The sequence below is a fragment of the Mytilus edulis genome, chromosome 4 (genome assembly GCF_963676685.1).
Source record: "Mytilus edulis chromosome 4, xbMytEdul2.2, whole genome shotgun sequence".
Taxonomy (NCBI): Eukaryota; Metazoa; Mollusca; class Bivalvia; order Mytilida; family Mytilidae; genus Mytilus; species Mytilus edulis.
In genome coordinates this window covers 59,338,390-59,362,763 of record NC_092347.1, presented here as the reverse complement: position 1 = coordinate 59,362,763, position 24,374 = coordinate 59,338,390, and the positions used below count along the sequence as shown (strand labels likewise).

General features: G+C 33.2%; 1 protein-coding gene across 1 annotated transcript; it reads right to left on the bottom strand.

Moving 5' to 3' along the window:
- Positions 1–421: 421 nt before the first annotated feature.
- On the bottom strand, positions 422–24,022 carry LOC139520094 (uncharacterized). The gene is made up of 4 exons (XM_071312524.1): positions 23,890–24,022; positions 21,155–21,235; positions 18,666–18,770; positions 422–609 (listed from the first exon to the last, which is right to left on the bottom strand). The coding sequence occupies exons 1-4, from the start codon at positions 23,923–23,925 to the stop codon at positions 463–465; spliced, it is 369 nt and encodes a 122-aa protein (XP_071168625.1). The 5' UTR covers positions 23,926–24,022; the 3' UTR covers positions 422–462.
- Positions 24,023–24,374: the final 352 nt, after the last annotated feature.

Below are 24,374 nucleotides of genomic sequence, written 5' to 3'. Positions count from 1 at the left end.
AAGGTTCCATACCAGAAGGGGCCTCGGTGGCCGAGTGGTCTAAGTAGTTACTACTGTAATCACTAGCCAGTCAACACTGAGGTTGTGAGTTCGAACCCCGCTCGAGCTGTGCACTCGAATCTTAATCGACTAGGATATTGTCATTTTTCCTATCGAAGGTCACTGGATTTCTCCGGGTACGGCTTCCTCCACCAATAAAAACTGGCCGCCACGAAATAGCCTAAATGCGGTGCTTAAAAGTGGCATTTTTTTCTCAATAGAAGTATCTTTGTTAAATTACGGCACATTTAACTTTTATTCTAATTATGTATCATTCATTAAAAGTTTTTTCATTAAACCTATCCCTATAAAAAGTCCAAAAACTTGAAATACACAAAATCAATCAAATAAAATAAAAAATCAAACCAAATAAACCATACAATTCAGGCATATATTTTTCATGGTTTTTTTTAATGCCAGATATCAAAACACGTGACCTTTATAGACCCAAAGAGTAGAATTTCCTAGTTGACAGAAATGACTGAACCGCCTTAGGTCATGTTTATAATGATCCTTAGATGCTGTCTTGAAGTAAGTCGCACGATCATCGATCATCTTCAAAACTTTTGCCTGTAAATAAAATGAAATTACAAAGTTATGCGAAGAGGCAGAACCGGTGTCATATGGTATTTTGAACCCCCTAAAAAGTGAACCCGGGGTCAAAATACCATGCGGTAAAATGACCCCGGGGTCATTATACCGCATGGTATTTTGACCCCGGGGTCATTTTTCACATATGGTATTTTGAACCCCCCTGCGGTATATTGAACCCCCCTGTTTTTGATAAATAGTATTGCAGATAATCTAATTTACAATTTATTGGCTATCATTTTTTTTAATTTGTGGTTTTAAATAGGGGGTTCAATATACCGCAGGGGGGTCAAAATACCATGGCTAAGCAAAATTTTCAAAATATCTTTTCCAGCATGTTTAAAACATACAAACCACTTATTGGAGTATTATAACTATGTTAAGGAGTTAGAATAGCTTGAATTTTTATAATTCAAGGCCTATAGTAGGGGGTTTAATATACCGCAGGGGGTCAAAATACCATGGCTAAGTAAAATTTTCAAAATATCTTTTCCAGTTTATTAAATACATACAAACTACTTACTGGAGTATTATAACTATGTTAAGGAGTTAGAATAGCTTGAATTTTTGAAAATCAAGGTCTATAGTAGGGGGTTCAATATACCGCAGGGGGGTCAAAATACCATGGCTAATTAAAATTTTCAAAATATCTTTTCCAGCATGTTTATTACATACAAACCACTTATTGGAGTATTATAACTATGTTAAGGAGTTAGAATAGCTTGAATTTTTGAAATTCAAGGTCTATAGTAGGGGGTTCAATATACCGCAGGGGGGTCAAAATACCATGGCTAAGTAAAATTTTCAAAATATCTTTTCCAGTATATTAAATACATACAAACTACTAACTGGAGTATTATAACTATGTTATGGATTTAGAATAGCTTGAATTTTTGAAATTCAAGGTCTATAGTAGGGGGTTCAATATACCGCAGGGGGGTCAAAATACCATGGTTAAGTAAAATTTTCAAAATATCTTTTCCAGCATGTTTATTACATACAAACCACTTATTGGAGTATTATAACTATGTTAAGGAGTTAGAATAGCTTGAATTTTTATAATTCAAGGTCTATAGTAGGGGGTTCAATATACCGCAGGGGGGTCAAAATACCATGGCTAATTAAAATTTTCAAAATATCTTTTCCAGCATGTTTATTACATACAAACCACTTATTGGAGTATTATAACTATGTTAAGGAGTTAGAATAGCTTGAATTTTTGAAATTCAAGGTCTATAGTAGGGGGTTCAATATACCGCAGGGGGGTCAAAATACCATGGCTAAGTAAAATTTTCAAAATATCTTTTCCAGTTTATTAAATACATACAACCTACTTACTGGAGTATTATAACTATGTTAAGGAGTTAGAATAGCTTGAATTTTTGAAAATCAAGGTCTATAGTAGGGGGTTCAATATACAGCAGGGGGGTCAAAATACCATGGCTAAGTGAAATTTTCAAAATATCTTTTCCAGTTTATTAAATACATACAAACTACTTACTGAAGTATTATAACTATGTTAAGGAGTTAGAATAGCTTGAATTTTTGAAAATCAAGGTCTATAGTAGGGGGTTCAATATACCGCAGGGGGTCAAAATACCATGGCTAAGTAAAATTTTCAAAATATCTTTTCCAGTATATTAAATACATACAAACTACTAACTGGAGTATTATAACTATGTTATGGATTTAGAATAGCTTGAATTTTTGAAATTCAAGGTCTATAGTAGGGGGTTCAATATACCGCAGGGGGGTCAAAATACCATGGTTAAGTAAAATTTTCAAAATATCCTTTCCAGCATGTTTATTACATACAAACCACTTATTGGAGTATTATCACTATGTTAAGGAGTTAGAATAGCTTGAATTTTTATAATTCAAGGTCTATAGTAGGGGGTTCAATATACCGCAGGGGGGTCAAAATACCATGGCTAATTAAAATTTTCAAAATATCTTTTCCAGCATGTTTATTACATACAAACCACTTATTGGAGTATTATAACTATGTTAAGGAGTTAGAATAGCTTGAATTTTTGAAATTCAAGGTCTATAGTAGGGGGTTCAATATACCGCAGGGGGGTCAAAATACCATGGCTAAGTAAAATTTTCAAAATATCTTTTCTAGTATATCAAATACATACAAACTTCTTATTGGAGTATTATAACAATGTTAAGGAGTTAGAATAGCTTGAATTTTTGAAATTCAAGGTCTATAGAAGGGGGTTCAATATACCACAGGGGGTTCAAAATATAATGGCTAAGTAAAATTTACAAAATATCTTTTCCAGTATATCAAATACATACAAACTACTTATTGGAGTATTATAACTATGTTAAGAGTAATTTTTAAATTCAAGGTCTATAGTAGGGGGTTCAATAAACCGCAGGGGGGTCAAAATACCATGGCTAAGTAAAATTTTCAAAATATCTTTTCCAGTATATTAAATACATACAAACTACTAATTGGAGTATTACAACTATGTTAAGGAGTTAGAATAGCTTGAATTTTTGAAATTCAAGGTCTATAGTAGGGGGTTCAATATACCGCAGGGGGTTCAAAATACCATGGCTAAGTAAAATTTTCAAAATATCTTTTCTAGTATATCAAATACATACAAACTACTTATTGGAGTATTATAACTATGTTAAGGAGTATTATAACTATGTTAAGGAGTTAGAATAGCTTGAATTTTTGAAATTCAAGGTCTATAGTAGGGGGTTCAATATAACGGCAGGAGGGTCGAAATACCATATGGCTAAGTAAAATTTTCAAAATATCTTTTCCAGTATATTAAATACATACAAACTACTTATTGGAGTAATATAAGTATGTTAAGGATTTAGAATAGCTTGAATTTTTGAAATTCAAGGTCTAAAGTAGGGGGTTCAATATACCGCAGGGGGTTCAAAATACCATGGCTTAATAAAATGTTCAAAATATCTTTTCCAGTATATCAAATACATACAAACTACTTATTGGAGTATTATAACTATGTTAAGGAGTTAGAATAGCTTGAATTTTTGAAATTCAAGGTCTATAGTAGGGGGTTCAATATACCGCAGGGGGTTCAAAATACCATGGGTAAGTAAAATTTTCAAAATATCTTTTCTAGTATATCAAATACATACAAACTTCTTATTGGAGTATTATAACAATGTTAAGGAGTTAGAATAGCTTGAATTTTTGAAATTCAAGGTCTATAGAAGGGGGTTCAATATACCACAGGGGGTTCAAAATATAATGGCTAAGTAAAATTTACAAAATATCTTTTCCAGTATATCAAATACATACAAACTACTTATTGGAGTATTATAACTATGTTAAGAGTAATTTTTAAATTCAAGGTCTATAGTAGGGGGTTCAATAAACCGCAGGGGGGTCAAAATACCATGGCTAAGTAAAATTTTCAAAATATCTTTTCCAGTATATTAAATACATACAAACTACTAATTGGAGTATTACAACTATGTTAAGGAGTTAGAATAGCTTGAATTTTTGAAATTCAAGGTCTATAGTAGGGGGTTCAATATACCGCAGGGGGTTCAAAATACCATGGCTAAGTAAAATTTTCAAAATATCTTTTCTAGTATATCAAATACATACAAACTACTTATTGGAGTATTATAACTATGTTAAGGAGTATTATAACTATGTTAAGGAGTTAGAATAGCTTGAATTTTTGAAATTCAAGGTCTATAGTAGGGGGTTCAATATAACGGCAGGAGGGTCGAAATACCATATGGCTAAGTAAAATTTTCAAAATATCTTTTCCAGTATATTAAATACATACAAACTACTTATTGGAGTAATATAAGTATGTTAAGGATTTAGAATAGCTTGAATTTTTGAAATTCAAGGTCTAAAGTAGGGGGTTCAATATACCGCAGGGGGTTCAAAATACCATGGCTTAATAAAATGTTCAAAATATCTTTTCCAGTATATCAAATACATACAAACTACTTATTGGAGTATTATAACTATGTTAAGGAGTTAGAATAGCTTGAATTTTTGAAATTCAAGGTCTATAGTAGGGGGTTCAATATACCGCAGGGGGTTCAAAATACCATGGGTAAGTAAAATTTTCAAAATATCTTTTCTAGTATATCAAATACATACAAACTTCTTATTGGAGTATTATAACAATGTTAAGGAGTTAGAATAGCTTGAATTTTTGAAATTCAAGGTCTATAGAAGGGGGTTCAATATACCACAGGGGGTTCAAAATATAATGGCTAAGTAAAATTTACAAAATATCTTTTCCAGTATATCAAATACATACAAACTACTTATTGGAGTATTATAACTATGTTAAGAGTAATTTTTAAATTCAAGGTCTATAGTAGGGGGTTCAATAAACCGCAGGGGGGTCAAAATACCATGGCTAAGTAAAATTTTCAAAATATCTTTTCCAGTTTATTTAATACATACAAACTACTTATTGAAGTATTATAACTATGTTAAGGAGTTAAAATAGCTTGAATTTTTGAAATTCAAGGTCTATAGTAGGGGGTTCAATATACCGCAGGGGGGTCAAAATACCATGACTAAGATAAATTTTCAAAATATCTTTTCCAGTATATTAAATACATACAAACCACTTTCTGGAGTAATATAACTATGTTAAGGATTTAGAATAGCTTGAATTTTTGAAATTCAAGGTCTATAGTAGGGGGTTCAATATACCGCAGGGGGTTCAAATTACCATGGCTAAGTAAAATTTTCAAAATATCTTTTCCAGTATATCAAATACATACAAACTACTTAATTGAGTATTATAACTATGTTAAGGAGTTGGAATAGCTTGAATTTTTGAAATTCAAGGTCTATAGTAAGGGCTTAAATATACCGCAGGGGGGTCAAAATACCATGGCTAAGTAAAATATTCAAAATATCTTTTCCAGTATATTAAATACATACAAACTACTTATTGGAGCATTATAACTATGTTAACCGGAGTTAGAATAGCTTGAATTTTTGAAATTCAAGGTCTATAGTAGGGGGTTCAATCATGTCAATATACCGTAGGGGGTTCAACATACCATAGCTAAGTAAAATTTTCAAAATATCTTTTCCAGTATATTAAATACATACAAACTACTTATTGGAGTATTACAACTATGTTAAGGAGTTAAAATAGCTTGAATTTTTGAAATTTAAGGTCTATAGTAGGGGTTTCAATATACCGCAGGGGGGTCAAAATACCATGGCTAAGTAAAATTTTCAAAATATCTTTTCCAGTATATTTAATACATACAAACTACTCATTGGAGTATTACAACTATGTTAAGGAGTTAGAATAGCTTGAATTTTTGAAATTCAAGGTCTATAGTAGGGGGTTCAATATACCACAGGGGGTTCAAAATACCATGGCTAAGTAAAATTTTCAAAATATCTTTTCCAGTATATGAAATACATACAAACTACTTGTTGGAGTATTACAACTATGTCACGGAGTTAGAATAGCTTGAATTTTTGAAATTCAAGGTCTATAGTAGGGGGTTAAATATACCGCAGGGGGGTCAAAATACCATGGCTAAGTAAAATTTTCAAAATATCTTTTCCAGTTTATTTAATACATACAAACTACTTATTGGAGTAATATAACTATGTTAAGGATTGAGAATAGCTTGAATTTTTGAAATTCAAGGTCTATAGTAGGGGGTTCAATATACCGCAGGGGGGTCAAAATACCATGGGTAAGTAAAATTTTCAAAATATCATTTCCAGTATATTAAATACATACAAACTACTTATTGGAGTATTATAACTATGTTAAGGAGTTAGAATAGCTTGAATTTTTGAAATTCAAGGTCTATAGTAGGGGGTTCAATATACCGCAGGGGGTTCAAAATACCATGTCTAAGTAAAATTTTCAAAATATCTTTTCTAGTATATCAAATACATACAAACTTCTTATTGGAGTATTATAACAATGTTAAGGAGTTAGAATAGCTTGAATTTTTGAAATTCAAGGTCTATAGAAGGGGGTTCAATATACCACAGGGGGTTCAAAATACAATGGCTAAGTAAAATTTACAAAATATCTTTTCCAGTATATCAAATACATACAAACTACTTATTGGAGTATTATAACTATGTTAAGAGTAATTTTTAAATTCAAGGTCTATAGTAGGGGGTTCAATAAACCGCAGGGGGGTCAAAATACCATGGCTAAGTAAAATTTTCAAAATATCTTTTCCAGTTTATTTAATACATACAAACTACTTATTGAAGTATTATAACTATGTTAAGGAGTTAAAATAGCTTGAATTTTTGAAATTCAAGGTCTATAGTAGGGGGTTCAATATACCGCAGGGGGGTCAAAATACCATGACTAAGATAAATTTTCAAAATATCTTTTCCAGTATATTAAATACATACAAACCACTTTCTGGAGTAATATAACTATGTTAAGGATTTAGAATAGCTTGAATTTTTGAAATTCAAGGTCTATAGTAGGGGGTTCAATATACCGCAGGGGGTTCAAATTACCATGGCTAAGTAAAATTTTCAAAATATCTTTTCCAGTATATCAAATACATACAAACTACTTAATTGAGTATTATAACTATGTTAAGGAGTTGGAATAGCTTGAATTTTTGAAATTCAAGGTCTATAGTAAGGGCTTAAATATACCGCAGGGGGGTCAAAATACCATGGCTAAGTAAAATATTCAAAATATCTTTTCCAGTATATTAAATACATACAAACTACTTATTGGAGCATTTTAACTATGTTAACCGGAGTTAGAATAGCTTGAATTTTTGAAATTCAAGGTCTATAGTAGGGGGTTCAATCATGTCAATATACCGTAGGGGGTTCAACATACCATAGCTAAGTAAAATTTTCAAAATATCTTTTCCAGTATATTAAATACATACAAACTACTTATTGGAGTATTACAACTATGTTAAGGAGTTAAAATAGCTTGAATTTTTGAAATTTAAGGTCTATAGTAGGGGTTTCAATATACCGCAGGGGGGTCAAAATACCATGGCTAAGTAAAATTTTCAAAATATCTTTTCCAGTATATTTAATACATACAAACTACTCATTGGAGTATTACAACTATGTTAAGGAGTTAGAATAGCTTGAATTTTTGAAATTCAAGGTCTATAGTAGGGGGTTCAATATACCACAGGGGGTTCAAAATACCATGGCTAAGTAAAATTTTCAAAATATCTTTTCCAGTATATGAAATACATACAAACTACTTGTTGGAGTATTACAACTATGTCACGGAGTTAGAATAGCTTGAATTTTTGAAATTCAAGGTCTATAGTAGGGGGTTAAATATACCGCAGGGGGGTCAAAATACCATGGCTAAGTAAAATTTTCAAAATATCTTTTCCAGTTTATTTAATACATACAAACTACTTATTGGAGTAATATAACTATGTTAAGGATTGAGAATAGCTTGAATTTTTGAAATTCAAGGTCTATAGTAGGGGGTTCAATATACCGCAGGGGGTTCAAATTACCATGGCTAAGTAAAATTTTCAAAATATCTTTTCCAGTTTATTTAATACATACAAACTACTTTGCCATGGTATTTTGACCCCCCTGCGGTATATTGAACCCCCTACTATAGACCTTGAATTTCAAAAATTCAAGCTATTTTAACTCCTTAACATAGTTATAATACTTCAATAAGTAGTTTGTATGTATTAAATAAACTGGAAAAGATATTTTGAAAATTTTACTTAGCCATGGTATTTTGACCCCCCTGCGGTTTATTGAAACCCCTACTATAGACCTTAAATTTCAAAAATTCAAGCTATTCTAAATCCTTAACATAGTTATATTACTCCAATTAGTAGTTTGTATGTATTTAATATACTGGAAAAGATATTTTGAAAATTTTACTTAGCCATGGTATTTTGACCCCCCTGCGGTATATTGAACCCCCTACTATAGACCTTGAATTTCAAAAATTCAAGCTATTCTTACTCCTTAAGGATGTCTGCTGCTCTAATTTAAAATAACAAGGATTTCATGTGATTGCTTAAAATGAAAACAACTTTGATATTTAAAACTAGAGGCTCTAAAGAGCCTGTGTCGCTCACCTTGGTCTATGTGCATATTAAACAAAGGACACAAATGGATTCATGACAAAATTGTATTTTGGTGATGGTGATGTGTTTGAAGTTCTTACTTTACTGAACGATTTTGCTTCTTACAATTATATCTATAATGAACTTTGCCCATTAGTAACAGAGAACTATATTTGGTAAAAATTTACATAAAGGAGTATGTTCGGTAAGGGCCATATTTGGCCCCAATTATAAAGTTCATAGTTACAAGACAATACATGTTTTAAGTTGCCTTAAAGTCATGTGAGAAAGTTAAACAGAACTGTTTTTGTCAAAGTTTAATTCTAACACGTTGATTTTTACATCCCAAACAGGTCAAGATAAGGGATTTTGGTGAAATTTGACAAAATCAGCTGCATTTCAACCAAATTAAGGACCAGGAAACATAGAGCGCAGTCGTCGACAAACTTAATATTCGAACAAGATATGTAAAATGTCTTCACAAACATTATTTCAAAAGATCTTTGTTGTCGATGTATGCGCTCTGTGTTTCCTGTCCAATAATCTGTGAAAAATTTCCCATTTTTATTGATTTTTTGGTGAAAATCAATATGAGTACAACTTGTGACGTCATAATGAAACGCAGAATCGTAAAATTTTCAACAAAATGGCTTATTTCCTATCTAGTCACTGTCTTAGCTATAATTTATTGTGATATTGGTCAATAAATCCGAATTTGAAATTTACGCAAAAAAAGGGGGCCATTTTAGGATCTTACCGAACATACTCCTTTACCAAATTAATGAAAATTGTTAAAAATTTACTATAAAGGGCAATAACTCCTTAAGGGGTCAATTGACCATTTAGGTCATGTTGACTTATTTGTAGATCTTACTTTGCTGAACATTATTGCTGTTTACAGTTTATCGCTATCTATAATAGTTTTCAAGATAACCAAAAACGGCAAAATTTCTTTAAAAATTACCAATTGGAGGGCAGCAACCCAACAACCAGTTGTCCAATTCATCTGAAAAATTCAGGGCAGATAGATATTGACTTGATTAACAATTTAACTTCTTGTCAGATTTGCTCTAGATGCTTTGGTTTCATAGTTATAAGCCAGAAACTGCATTTTACCCCTATGTTCTATTTTTAGCCGTGGCAGCCATCTTGGTTGAATGGCCAGGTCATCGGACACATTTTTCAAACTAGATACCCCAAAGATGATTGTGGCCTAGTAGTTTCAGTGGAGATTTTGTAAAAGATTACTTAGATTTATGAAAAATGGTTAAAGATTGACTATAAAGGGCAATAACTCCTAAACGGGTCAACTGACCATTTTGGTCATGCTGACTTATTTGTAGATCTTACTTTGCTGAACATTATTGCTGTTTACAATTTATCTCTATCTATAATAATATTCAAGATAATAACAAAAAACAGCAAAATTTCCTCAAAATTACCAATTCAGGGGCAGCAACCCAACAACCGATTGACCGATTCATCTGAAAATTTCAGGGCAGATAGATCTTGACCTGATAAACATTTATATCCCCATGTCAGATTTCCTCAAAATGCTTTGGTTTTTTGAGTTATAAGCCAAAAACTGCATTTTACCCCTATGTTCTATTTTTAGCGGTGGCGGCCATCTTGGTTGGTTGACCAGGTCACGCCACACATTTTTTAAACTAGATACTCCAAAGATGATTGTGGCCAAGTTTGAATTAATTTAACCCAGTAGTTTCAGAGGAGAAGCTTTTTGTAAAAGATTACTTTAATTTACGAAAAATGGTTAAAAATTGACTATAAAGGGCAATAACTCCTAAACCGGTCAACTGACCATTTCGGTCATGTTGACTTATTTGTAGATCTTACTTTGCTGAACATTATTGCTGTTTACAGTTTATCTCTATCTATAATAATATTCAAGATAATAACCAAAAACAGCAAAATTTGCTCAAAATTACCAATTCAGGGACAGCAACCCAACAACCCATTGACCGATTCATCTGAAAATTTCAGAGAAGATAGATCTTGACCTGATAAACATTTTTATCCCATGTCAGATTTCCTCAAAATGCTTTGTTTTTTGAGTTATAAGCCAAAAACTGCATTTTACCCCTATGTTCTATTTTTAGCGGTGGTGGCCATCTTGGTTGGTTGACCAGGTCACGCCACACATTTTTTAAACTAGATACCCCAAAGATGATTGTGGCCAAGTTTGAATTAATTTGGCCCAGTAGTTTCAGAGGAGAAGATTTTTGTAAAAGATTACTTTAATTTACGAAAAATGGTTAAAAATTGACTATAAAGGGCAATAACTCCTAAACGGGTCAACTGACCATTTTGGTCATGTTGACTTATTTGTAGATCTTACTTTGCTGAACATTATTGCTGTTTACAGTTTATCTCTATCTATAATAATATTCAAGATAATAACAAAAAACAGCAAAATTTCCTCAAAATTACCAGTTCAGGGGCAGCAACCCAACAACCGATTGACCGATTGATCTGAAAATTTCAGGGCAGATAGATCTTGACCTGATAAACATTTTTACCCCATGTCAGATTTGCTCTAAATGCTTTGGTTTTTGAGTTATAAGCCAAAAACTGCATTTTACCCCTATGTTCTATTTTTAGCCGTGGCGGCCATCTTGGTTGGTTGACTGGGTCACGCCACACATTTTTTAAACTAGATACCCCAATAATGATTGTGGCCAAGTTTGGTTTGATTTGGCCCAGTAGTTTCAGAGGAGAAGATTTTTGTAAAAGTTAACGACGACGGACGACGACGACGGACGACGGACGACGGACGCTGGACGACGGACGACGGACGCCGGACGCAAAGTGATGGGAATAGCTCACTTGGCCCTTCGGGCCAGGTGAGCTAAAAAATGAAGTAATAAAATCGATAGTCTCGTGTGTAGTTTTCAAAATACGAGACATTTAGAAAATGGCGGGAAAAGGGTTTTCTTCAGACTTTACTATTTGTTAACATTGGAATTGTTTTTTACCCTTTAAACCAAGAAAAAATAACAAGGATTTCATGACAAAAATTCAAATGGTCATCAATGATCTATTGAACAGATTTATGAAGACAAAAGTGGGGTCTCTTGTAAAAAATATTTTAATACATTTGTATGGATAAAACCTGAGAAAATCGAAAATATGACAAGAATTCAAAAACATGACCAGCAGACATCCTTAACATAGTTACAATACTCCAGTTAGTAGTTTGTATGTATTTAATAAACTGAAAAAGATATTTTGAAAATTTTACTTTGCCATGGTATTTTGACCCCCCTGCGGTATATTGAACCCCTCACTCTAGACCTTTAATTTAAAAAGTTCGGGCATTTCTAACTTTTTTATGTAGTTAGAATACACAAATAAGCAGTTTGTATGTATTAAATTTGCTTGAAAAGATATTTTGAAAATTTTACTTTGCCATGGTATTTTGACCCCCCTGCGGTATATTGAACCCCCTACTATAGACCTTGAATTTCAAAAATTCAAGCTATTTTAACTCCTTAACATAGTTATAATACTTCAATAAGTAGTTTGTATGTATTAAATAAACTGGAAAAGATATTTTGAAAATTTTACTTAGCCATGGTATTTTGACCCCCCTGCGGTTTATTGAAACCCCTACTATAGACCTTAAATTTCAAAAATTCAAGCTATTCTAAATCCTTAACATAGTTATATTACTCCAATTAGTAGTTTGTATGTATTTAATATACTGGAAAAGATATTTTGAAAATTTTACTTAGCCATGGTATTTTGACCCCCCTGCGGTATATTGAACCCCCTACTATAGACCTTGAATTTCAAAAATTCAAGCTATTCTTACTCCTTAACATAGTTACAATACTCCAGTTAGTAGTTTGTATGTATTCAATATACTGAAAAAGATATTTTGAAAATTTTACTTTGCCATGGTATTTTGACCCCCCTGCGGTATATTGAACCCCTCACTCTAGACCTTTAATTTAAAAAGTTCGGGCATTTCTAACTTTTTTATGTAGTTAGAATACACAAATAAGCAGTTTGTATGTATTAAATTTGCTTGAAAAGATATTTTGAAAATTTTACTTTGCCATGTTAATTTGACCCCCCTGCGGTATATTGAACCCCCTACTATAGACCTTGAATTTCAAAAATTCAAGCTATTTTAACTCCTTAACATAGTTGTAATACTCCAATAAGTAGTTTGTATGTATTTAATATACTGGAAAAGATATTTTGAAAATTTTACTTTGCCATGGTATTTTGACCCCCCTGCAGTATATTGAACCCCTTACTCTAGACCTTTAATTACAGAAATTCTGGCAATTCTAACTCTTTTATGTAGTTAGAATACACCAATAAGTAGTTTGTATGTATTAAACTTGTTGGAAAAGATATTTTGAAAATTTTACTTTGCCATGGTATTTTGACCCCCCTGCGGTATGTTGAACCCCCTACTTTAGGCCTTTAAATTCAGAAATTCTGGCAATTCGAACTCTTTTATGTAGTTACAATACACAAATAAGTAGTTTGTATGTATTTAACTTGCTGGAAAAGATATTTTGAAAATTTTACTTTGCCATAGTATTTTGACCCCCCTGCGGTATATTGAACCCCTTACTCTAGACCTTTAATTACAGAAATTCTGGCATTTCTAACTCTTTTATGTAGTAAGAATACACCAATAAGTAGTTTGTATGTATTTAACTTGCTGGAAAAGATATTTTGAAAATTTTACTTTGCCATGGTATTTTGACCCCCCTGCAGTATATTGAACCCCCTACTCTAGTCCTTTAATTTCAGAAATTCTGGCAATTCGAACTCTTTTATGTAGTTAGAATACACAAATAAGTAGTTTGTATGTATTTAACTTGCTGGAAAAGATATTTTGAAAATTTTACTTTGCCATGGTATTTTGACCCCCCTGCGGTATACTGAACCCCCTACTCTAGGCCTTTAATTTCAAATAATCTGGCAATTCTTACTCTTTTATGTAGTTACAATTCACCAATAAGTAGTTTGTATGTATTTAACTTGTTGGAAAAGATATTTTGAAAATTTTACTTTGCCATGGTATTTTGACCCCCCTGAGGTATATTGAACCCCTCACTCTAGACCTTTAATTTAAAAAGTTCTGGCATTTCTAACTTTTTTATGTAGTAAGAATACACAAATAAGCAGTTTGTATGTATCAAACTTGCTGGAAAAGTTATTTTGAAAATTTTACTTTGCCATGGTATTTTGACCCCCCTGCGGTATATTGAACCCCCTACTTTAGGCCTTTAATTTCAGAAATTCTGGCAATTCGAACTCTTTTATGTAGTTAGAATACACAAAAAAGTAGTTTGTATGTATTTAACTTGCTGGAAAAGATATTTTGAAAATTTTACTTTGCCATGGTATTTTGACCCCCCACCCCCCCCTTTGCAGTATATTGAACCCCCTACTCTAGGCCTTTAATTTCCAAAAAATCTGGCAATTCTAACTTTTTTATGTAGTTAGAATACACAAATAAGCAGTTTGTATGTATCAAACTTGCTGGAAAAGTTATTTTGAAAATTTTACTTTGCCATGGTATTTTGACCCCCCCCCCCCCCCCCCTTTGCAGTATATTGAACCCCCTACTCTAGGCCTTTAATTTCCAAAAAATCTGGCAATTCTAACTTTTTTATGTAGTTAGAATACACAAATAAGCAGTTTGTATGTATCAAACTTGCTGGAAAAGTTATTTTGAAAATTTTACTTTGCCATGGTATTTTGACCCCCCTGTGGTTTATTGAAACCCCTACTATAGACCTTAAATTTCAAAAATTCAAGCTATTCTAAATCCTTAACATAGTTATATTACTCCAATTAGTAGTTTGTATATGTATTTAATATACTGGAAAAGATATTTTGAAAATTTTACTTAGCCATGGTATTTTGACCCCCCTGCGGTATATTGAACCCCCTACTATAGACCTTGAATTTCAAAAATTCAAGCTATTCTAACTCCTTAACATAGTTACAATACTCCATTAAGTAGTTTGTATGTATTTAATAAACTGAAAAAGATATTTTGAAAATTTTACTTTGCCATGGTATTTTGACCCCCCTGCGGTATATTGAACCCCTCACTCTAGACCTTTAATTTAAAAAGTTCGGGCATTTCTAACTTTTTTATGTAGTTAGAATACACAAATAAGCAGTTTGTATGTATTAAATTTGCTTGAAAAGATATTTTGAAAATTTTACTTTGCCATGGTATTTTGACCCCCCTGCGGTATATTGAACCCCCTACTATAGACCTTGAATTTCAAAAATTCAAGCTATTTTAACTCCTTAACATAGTTATAATACTTCAATAAGTAGTTTGTATGTATTAAATAAACTGGAAAAGATATTTTGAAAATTTTACTTAGCCATGGTATTTTGACCCCCCTGCGGTTTATTGAAACCCCTACTATAGACCTTAAATTTCAAAAATTCAAGCTATTCTAAATCCTTAACATAGTTATATTACTCCAATTAGTAGTTTGTATGTATTTAATATACTGGAAAAGATATTTTGAAAATTTTACTTAGCCATGGTATTTTGACCCCCCTGCGGTATATTGAACCCCCTACTATAGACCTTGAATTTCAAAAATTCAAGCTATTCTTACTCCTTAACATAGTTACAATACTCCAGTTAGTAGTTTGTATGTATTTAATAAACTGAAAAAGATATTTTGAAAATTTTACTTTGCCATGGTATTTTGACCCCCCTGCGGTATATTGAACCCCTCACTCTAGACCTTTAATTTAAAAAGTTCGGGCATTTCTAACTTTTTTATGTAGTTAGAATACACAAATAAGCAGTTTGTATGTATTAAATTTGCTTGAAAAGATATTTTGAAAATTTTACTTTGCCATGGTATTTTGACCCCCCTGCGGTATATTGAACCCCCTACTTTAGGCCTTTAATTTCAGAAATTCTGGCAATTCGAACTCTTTTATGTAGTTAGAATACACAAAAAAGTAGTTTGTATGTATTTAACTTGCTGGAAAAGATATTTTGAAAATTTTACTTTGCCATGGTATTTTGACCCCCCCCCCCCCCCTCCTTGCAGTATATTGAACCCCCTACTCTAGACCTTTAATTTCCAAAAAATCTGGCAATTCTAACTCTTTTATGTAGTTAGAATTTTTCAATAAGTAGCTTGTATGTATTTAACTTGCTAGAAAAGATATTTATAAAATTTTACTTTGCCATGGTATTTTGACCCCCTCCCCCTTTTTTTACCGTGGAAAATCAAAACTACCCTTATATATATATATACATATGTTATAATTACAAATAATTAAAGCATTCAAGCTACATATGGTTTAGTTATAATGTGTCAATAAGTATTTTGAATGACATTTTGTTGGTAAAGACTTCAGAGCACTTATACCAAGCAAAGATATTTCTTTTAATTAAGCATTGAAAATGTACCTCCCCTTCTTGTATGAATGATTTTTTAATCTATGATAAGCTTTAGAATAATGTAAAATGTTCTCATATTCATCTAGGATGAAAAAAACAGGGGGGTTCAATTTACCATGGGGGTTCAATTTTCCATACAGGGGGGGTTCAATTTACCATGGGGGGGTTCAATTTACCATAGCGGTATTTTGACCCCGGGGTCAATTTACCATGGGGTTCAAAATACCATATGACACCGGGCCAAAAATAGTAGAATAGTTAACATAACTTTGTACATGTACTTGTTTAGGTATTACAATCTTTAATTTAGTTAACATAAATCAACTGTTGGGGAAGCTGAGCCTTATAAAATCTGGTTTCATATCACCACTGGAAATCACAATAATTGTGATGATAGCGAATTAGCGATATGCAAATAGTACATTTTAAATCTGGTTTCATATCACCACTGGAAATCACAATAATTGTGATGATAGCGAATTAGCGATATGCAAATAGTACATTTTAAAAGGTTATAATCGGCATTCCTCTGACTTGAATGACCAATTCTAAAAATGCATCCTTTGAACAAAATATTGTATGCAAGTTAGGTATGGGTCCTTTAAGGCAAAATTTGAGTAAAGTATACCGAAGTTTATTTTTAGGGTATATGGTCTACCGGAGCAATGGCCTTAATGGATAAGTTTAAGTTACGAAATGAATTTGGTTTTTTTATGAACTAACTACAGTAGACTTCAGCAAATTTGTAGCTGACACGGATAATAGCCTTTAGATGTATATTTGCATCTTGTAATTTGTGTTAATAATTTGTTGCTGTTGTTGAAGTTTGCCCTCGATTCCTTTCTACTTATATTTGTTGCGAAGTTATTAGAACAAAGCCAGTAGCAAAAGTAGTAAAACTGGTGTCTTAACGGCAGCAAATCTTCTGTCATTTAAAAGGTACTTGACTTCTTTTTCACCCATGGATTTTTATCCCCCCCTTTTTAATTGTGGTGTAACCACATTTTGTATGAAGCCTGGAGTGTTTGTACGCCCAAAAATACATTGGATTTCAGAATCATCAAGACTAGTACCTAAAAGTGAAAATCAAGAGTACATACGCTGTCACATAAACTTAACATTAACTAAGAAAACTAAACATTGACCAATGAACCATGAAAATGAGGTCAAGGTCAGATGAACCATACCAGACAGGCATGTATAGCTAACAATTCTTCCATACAAAACATGTAGATGTTTATAGTTTAAGAAAAACAGACCAAAACACAATATGTTAACACTGAGCAATGAACCTTGAAATGAGGTCAAAGTCAAATAAAACCTGCCCGACTGACATATAGATCATAAAATATTTCCATACACCAAATTTGTTGACCTATTGCACATAGTATTAGAAAAAAAGACCAAAACTCAAAAACTTAACTTTTACCATTGAACCATGAAAATGAGGTCAAGGTCAAATGACATCTGCCAGCTATAGACATGTTCGCCTTACAATCATTCCATACAACAAATATAGTAGACCTATTGCATACAATATATGAAAAACAGACAAAAACACAAAAAACTAACTATAACCACCGAACCATGAAAATGAGGTCAAGGTCAGATGACACCTGCCAGTTGGACATGTACACTTTACAACCTTCCGTACACCGAATATACTAGATATATTGCTTATAGTATTTAAGATATGGACTTGACCACCAAAACTTAACCTTGTTCACTGATCCATGAAATGAGGTCAAGGTCAAATGAAAACTGTCTGATTGCATGAGGGCTTGCAAGGTACGCACATACCAAATATAGTTATCCTTTTACTTATAATAAGAGAGAATTTAACATTACAAAAAATCTATAATTTTTTTTTCAAGTAGTCACTGAACCATGAAAATGAGGTCAAGGACATTGGACATGTGACTGACGGAAACTTCGTAACATGGGGCATCCATATACAAAGTATGAAGCATACAGGTCTTCCACCTTTTAAAATATAAAGTTTCTAAGAAGTTTGCTAACGCCGCCGCCGGTTCTCTATCCCTATGTCGAGCTTACTGCGACAAAAGTCGCAGGCTCGACAATAAATCCTGTTATTAATGAAAATCAACGACATGGAATTTCAAAATTTCCGTTTTAAATCACAAAACATCATTAAAGTTCTGGCTGAAATAGTGGTTATACGTGGTACAGTTTACACTTGGATAATATAAATATAAATCACAAAACCATATGGTTATCGCTTATTCTGAATAAGGTCAGAAGAGTGAAAGCGGAAAGAGAACAAAAACCAAAATTAGACAATTATCAAACAATTAAAAAAAAAGTGTACTTACAATACTTATAATATAAGACAAATCACTAATCTGGTTCTACATTGTCGTCCGAATAGCAATAATAGAAGGGGGTGGGGGGAGGTCCTTTTTCGGGACGTCAGGATTTAAATTACTTTAAATTCGGGACCTCGGGATTTCATGTTTTTAATACCCGGGATTTCGGGATAAGGATCTCTCCGACACCCCCCCCCCCCCCCCCCATATAACATTACCTCTAAGCCGATCATTGTTAGTGTGTCGTGCATGTCGTGTTGTTCCTGTTGCGTAGTGTTATACATGTAACATTCATGATGGACTCTAACGGCTAGAAGATGATTCTAAAAAATTAAAATACAAACGTTGATACAATTTCTGTGGCAGTGCCTTAGTTTTTATTGGTGGAGGAAGCCGGAGAGCCCGAAGAAAACCACTGCCACCTTCGATAGGAAAACTGGTAATCCTAGTCAATAAAGATTCGAGTGCACAGCTCGAGCGGGGTTCGAACTCACAACCTCGGTGTTGACTGGCTAGTGATAACAGTATTAACTACTTAGACGATTCGGCCACCGCCTACAAAAAGAGATGGTAGGTATATATACAGAAATTGATATCTCTGCAGCAAGCGGTAAAAGAAAACTAAGATTTTAAGAACAGAGAGATTGTGCAAGACTGTGGAATCGATCATTGTGACTATTATAACGACGGATACTGCAGGCGCTGTTTAATAAAATACCAAAATTCGGACTTCTGAAACGTTTTCCCAAAAAATGCTAGAACGTCTGGTAAACTTTTGTCTTTATAAATTGTTATTTAAATTAAAAAAAAACCGTGACAATAACGGTTTTGGCTTCGGCTTTGTTGAAATGTGCTCAACAGATGCATTTTTCAGGAGTTTATGCAATTAATATATCTGGCTGAATGGTGTGTAATCTGACATGAAATATTACATATATATCTTTTAGGTAGCAATCATTGCGGTGAGATCTTTTTATATAGAAAAATGTGTACATATTTTTTTCCTCATCTTTTATAATTTTACCAGCAATCAAAACCGGGTTTCTAAGTTATTGTGAAACTAATGCCTAGTTCGCATGTTCATTTATGCTTCGTTCACAAGTACATTTAATTCGAATTGAATGCGAATCGAATTCGCTAATCGCGTTCAAACACTCTTCTTTTTCAATTCGAATTGGCTAATTCGCATTGACCAATTCGCATTAGAAATCCATTTTTTGTTGATACGACGTTCGGACAGTAAAGCAAATTTGAGACACAATTGCAATTCGAATAAGAATATGCGTTTGGACGTAAAATACGATTATCGAGGGCTTGTATTTCCTATCATAAGTTCCTTGATAGAGGGTTGCTGCTCACAAGAAACCTATCAAACCAAGATTTTAAAGTGGTGAAGTTGAAATAATCACATCGTAAACTATAAGGACGCCATGACGAGACGGTTGACCATTATGGAATGTTCACTTCACAGATGACAATAGATAGGTTCCATTTGTACAATCCTAACCCCTTTTCACCAAATGCGACCTTCAGAATTAGCCTTATCACCGGGTGTAAACTAACATGAGCAACAGGACGGTGTCACATTTGGAGCAGGATCTGCTTACCTTACCTAGGTAATTTCTAGTTAGCTGTTTTCAGATAAACTTTGAATTAAAGAAACATTCCTACATAAACTGTCTTGTATGATTTTCAATTTTAGTTTCTTCTGTATAATTCGGAGTTTAGTATGGCGTCCGGCATTTTCACTGTAATAGTATAGATATTTGTTAATGGGGGCCCAACGAAGGACGCCTCCGGGTGCGGGAGTTTCGCGCTGTATTGAAGACCTATTGGTGACCTTCTGATGTTGTCTGTGTTCTATGGTCGGGTTGTTGTCTCTTTGACACATTCCGCATTTCCATTCTCAATTTTATAAGTTGACATATATACCATTGCAATTAAAATTAGTTTTAGTATTATAATTTACGTTTTTGATGGTAAAGCGTTGTAAATCATTTTGCCTACAAACTTCATACTTATTTGAGTAATGCATGGTATCCTGCATCACACAAAGTAAGAGAGTAATACTTACTAAAATAACCAAGGTGAAATTTATTTAAGCGGAGTTTATATAAAACATTAATCACATGTATATTAATTTGTAAATATTGATGCATTCTGAACTCTCCCCCCGGTACCACCTAAAGACAGAAACAAAAAAGTAAAAACACACTGTAATTTGCAACCCCTTTCAATAAATGCTTTTATAGATCATTTTTGTTACAAAACTTTACGTCGTTTTTTATTCAGAGTGTTCAATTAGAATTTTAAACCCAAAAAGTTCTTCAAAAGAAGCAAAATTATATCAGTAATTTAAACTTTTATAAGCAAGCATTACATGCACCATAGTTTGTTTTATTTTCCATTGAACAAGTGTGAGGGTATCTACACATACACCACAGTTCCATATCGATCCTCTGATTGGTTTATCAGAAGATTGAAAATGGTCATGTGGTGTATGTTAGATACCTCACAATTTAAGCCAGAAACTACAATGTAACACATTTTCTTTCTTGAATAATCCAACCCTAAAAAAATATACTTCAACTTGTAGTGTCGGGTAATTATATCATTGGCGATTACCCCAGATTTTTTCTTTTTCTTAAAATGAATACAACAATGAACTTAAATAACTGTATTTATTCAAGTATCAAGTAGTACTCACCACATTCGGAACGTATTTGAAATTTACACCGTCGTTTACAGAATGTTGTCCGTTCACGTACACCAAAACCACAACACATATCTATAATGTAAAGCATTCCATTTTACTACTGTGTTAGGGTCACTGTTACCTTACGACAGGTGCCGCATGTTGAGCAGAATCTGCTTATCGTTTCGGAGCACACGAGACCACCCGTAGTTTTTTGATGGGGTTCGTGTTGCTTTAGTCTTTAATTTTATATGCCGTGTTTATGTACTTTTGTTTGTCTAGTTGTCTTTTTTCTTTTTTAACCATGGCGTTGTCAGCTTATTTTTGACTAATGAGTTTGAATGCCCCTCTGGTATCTTTTGTCCCTCATCTATTACAACGGAGATCCTAATCGTAATTTTATGCTCCATTTATTATGTCCCATTTATGGGCACTATGTTTTCTGGTCTGTGCGCCCGTCCGTCCGTTCGTCCGTCAGTTCGTTCGTCCGTCTACCGTATCAGGTTAAAGTTTTTTGTCGAAGTAGTTTTGGTGAAGTTGAAGTCCAATCAACTAGAAACTTAGTATAAAATTGAGAATGGAAATGGGGAATGTGTCAAAGAGACAACAACCCGACCAAATAAAAAACAACAGCAGAGGGTCACCAACAGGTCTTCAATGCAGCGAGAAATTCCCGCACCCGGAGGCGTCCTTCAGCTGGCCCCTAAACAAATATATACTAGTCCAGTGAAAATGAACGCCATTACATGTTACTTTTGATAGATCTTTCTCATTTTAATGCCAAATTACAGTTTTTACCCCATTTTCATGGTCCACTGAACATAGAAAATGACAATGCGGATGGGTCATCCGTGTACTAGGGACACATTCTTGTTAAACCTCAGATGAAAATATTACGTAAGTGTGTGTTGATTTGGTATTGTTTACTGCATGGCAGCATCATATATTATATATGGTACGAGATGAATGTCTTAAACTTTTGCTGACAAACTGACTTAAGTTTTGATTTTTTTCATTGTTGACAAGCATACTGAATAAAATTCATTAAATATGTACAATGTTGGAAGTTTCCTCTGAAATAAAACCATTATAAAATACTATTAGGGAGCTACCATTTGATTTTTATGGGGGGCTAGGATGAAATTTGAAAAAAATAGGCAGGACAGGAGTTTTGAGTAAAAAAAAAAGGCAGGATGAGATGCTTGCAAAAAAAAAAAAGTCAGGACGACAATTTAGGTAAAAAAAAGTCAGGATAAACTGAAAAAAAAGGCAGGACCGAACAGAGTGAAAAATAAAAAGGCAGGACAGAGAATACAGCTAAAAAAAATGCAGGACAAAATTTTTCATCCTAGCCCCCCCATAAAAATCAAATGGTAGCTCCCTTAAGCAGAATGAGCTATTTCAGTAGATGTAATTTCAAACTATTACTAGATGCATGGGTTTTTTTTTGTGTTGGATTATCTCCTTAATCAGAGGTTACAAAACTGTCAATGAAGTATTTTTTTAAACTTGGGGCAATAAAGGCAACAGTAGTATACCGCTGTTCAAGTTCATAAATCCATGGACAAAAAACATTCATGGTTTTGCAAATGTCGATTGACAGTTTCAATACATTGCCTATTTGGCTTGTTGAGGTTTCTTGTCGACGGTTTCACAAGCTCAATAATGATTAATAATCAGAACTTCTGTGATGTCAAGATTTATCATTAATATAAAAAGATGTGGTATGATTGCCCATGAAACAACTCTCCACAAAAGACCAAATGAAACAGAAATGAACAACTTTATGTCACCGTATACGGCCTTCAATATTGAGCAAAGTCCATACCACAGAGTCGGCTATAAGGTCCAGTAATGACAAATGTAAAACAAATCAAACGAGAAAACTAACGGCCAAATCTATGTACAAAATAATGAACGAAGAACAGATAAGTTTTACAGCAACAAACGATTTACATATAACCTCTGATTTCAGACAGGCACATACAGAAGGCGGCAGTGTTAAACTCGTTTGAAGGCGTAAATCCCCCTAACCTGGGACAGATGTTTCACAGTACAACTGAACGTAAGAACAAACTACAACAATCAGTTTACAAAGACTATATACATGTAGTTTATATTTGTAGACTTTATCTGCTCTATGGTCGGGTTGTTGTCTCTTTGACACATTCACCATTTCCATACTCAATTTTATTTATCTTGCTAATCATTCCTGTCATTTCCAGTTTCGAATTCTCTCCATTGTTGTTGCCATAAAAATAGACAAAAACACAATACAAAACTATTAAGACTTATCTTTTTAAGGTCAATTACTCATAAAAGAGTCAATCAAAGAATTTTAATTGTTGATTTATTTGTTCAGAAATTAAAGATAAAAATCATGGGGGAAATGGGAAGTCGCTAGATCTTGATCGATATTCTGAAGGGCCGATTCTGAATAATTTGACTATCTATCTATATATTTATCAATGTATTAGACAATTCATTGCAATTTCTCTCTGTTTTATTTTGTATCATACGAAGAAAAAAAATTATTCTATAAAGTACCCTACTGATCTTTCAACTAAAATTTATTTGAAATTGCGGTCCCTTCTTAATTAGATTCAGAGGACGACGACATCGCACATGGGAACCAAGGAATGGTAAAAAAGTAACATAAAACATTCATCATATACTAGTAACAACTAAAAACATGTGAGATTAAGATTGCTACAGCACTTATGCACTCATTTGAAAATGATACAAACCTTAAAAATAAGACAAAAATGTGTAACATGTCCCATTCTGCAAGATACAGGAGTTCACTTCATATCATTAACCTTATATTTCTTTCTTTCTTATCTTCATAGTAAACATTCAGGCCTACTTCTTTTCGTGTGTTTGTTATCTTTGCAATATCATAAACTAGAAGTGACTGTAAATGAGTCCCAAAATTAAATCTGCTTAAAATCTTACAAAATATTTCATGCATATTCATGACAAGAACTTGTCACAATAAAAATGGAATGTTACGCTCCCCTCAGATTGTTGTTGAAATGGTCTTTGAGCATGCCAGTTGCGGATCCCTTTTTTAGGACGATCAATGCATTTGAATGGGAGCATATAGTTGGACCCCCATCTTACTCAGGGTTGAAACCCCCCACATTTTTAAAATGACTGGATCCGCCCCTGCATGCAGAGTGCATGGTAGTGACACACTATCCAAACAATGCATCAGACATTCCAAGCAGCC

Coding starts and splice junctions, on each gene's coding strand:
- LOC139520094 (XM_071312524.1), bottom strand. CDS start 23,925: ATGGGACATGTTACACATTTTTGTCTTATTTTTAAG. Junction 18,771..21,154: donor TCAAATACGTTCCGAATGTG/GTGAGTACTACT, acceptor TTAATTTTTTAG/AATCATCTTCTAGCCGTTAG. Junction 610..18,665: donor TAACAATGATCGGCTTAGAG/GTAATGTTATAT, acceptor TTTTATTTACAG/GCAAAAGTTTTGAAGATGAT.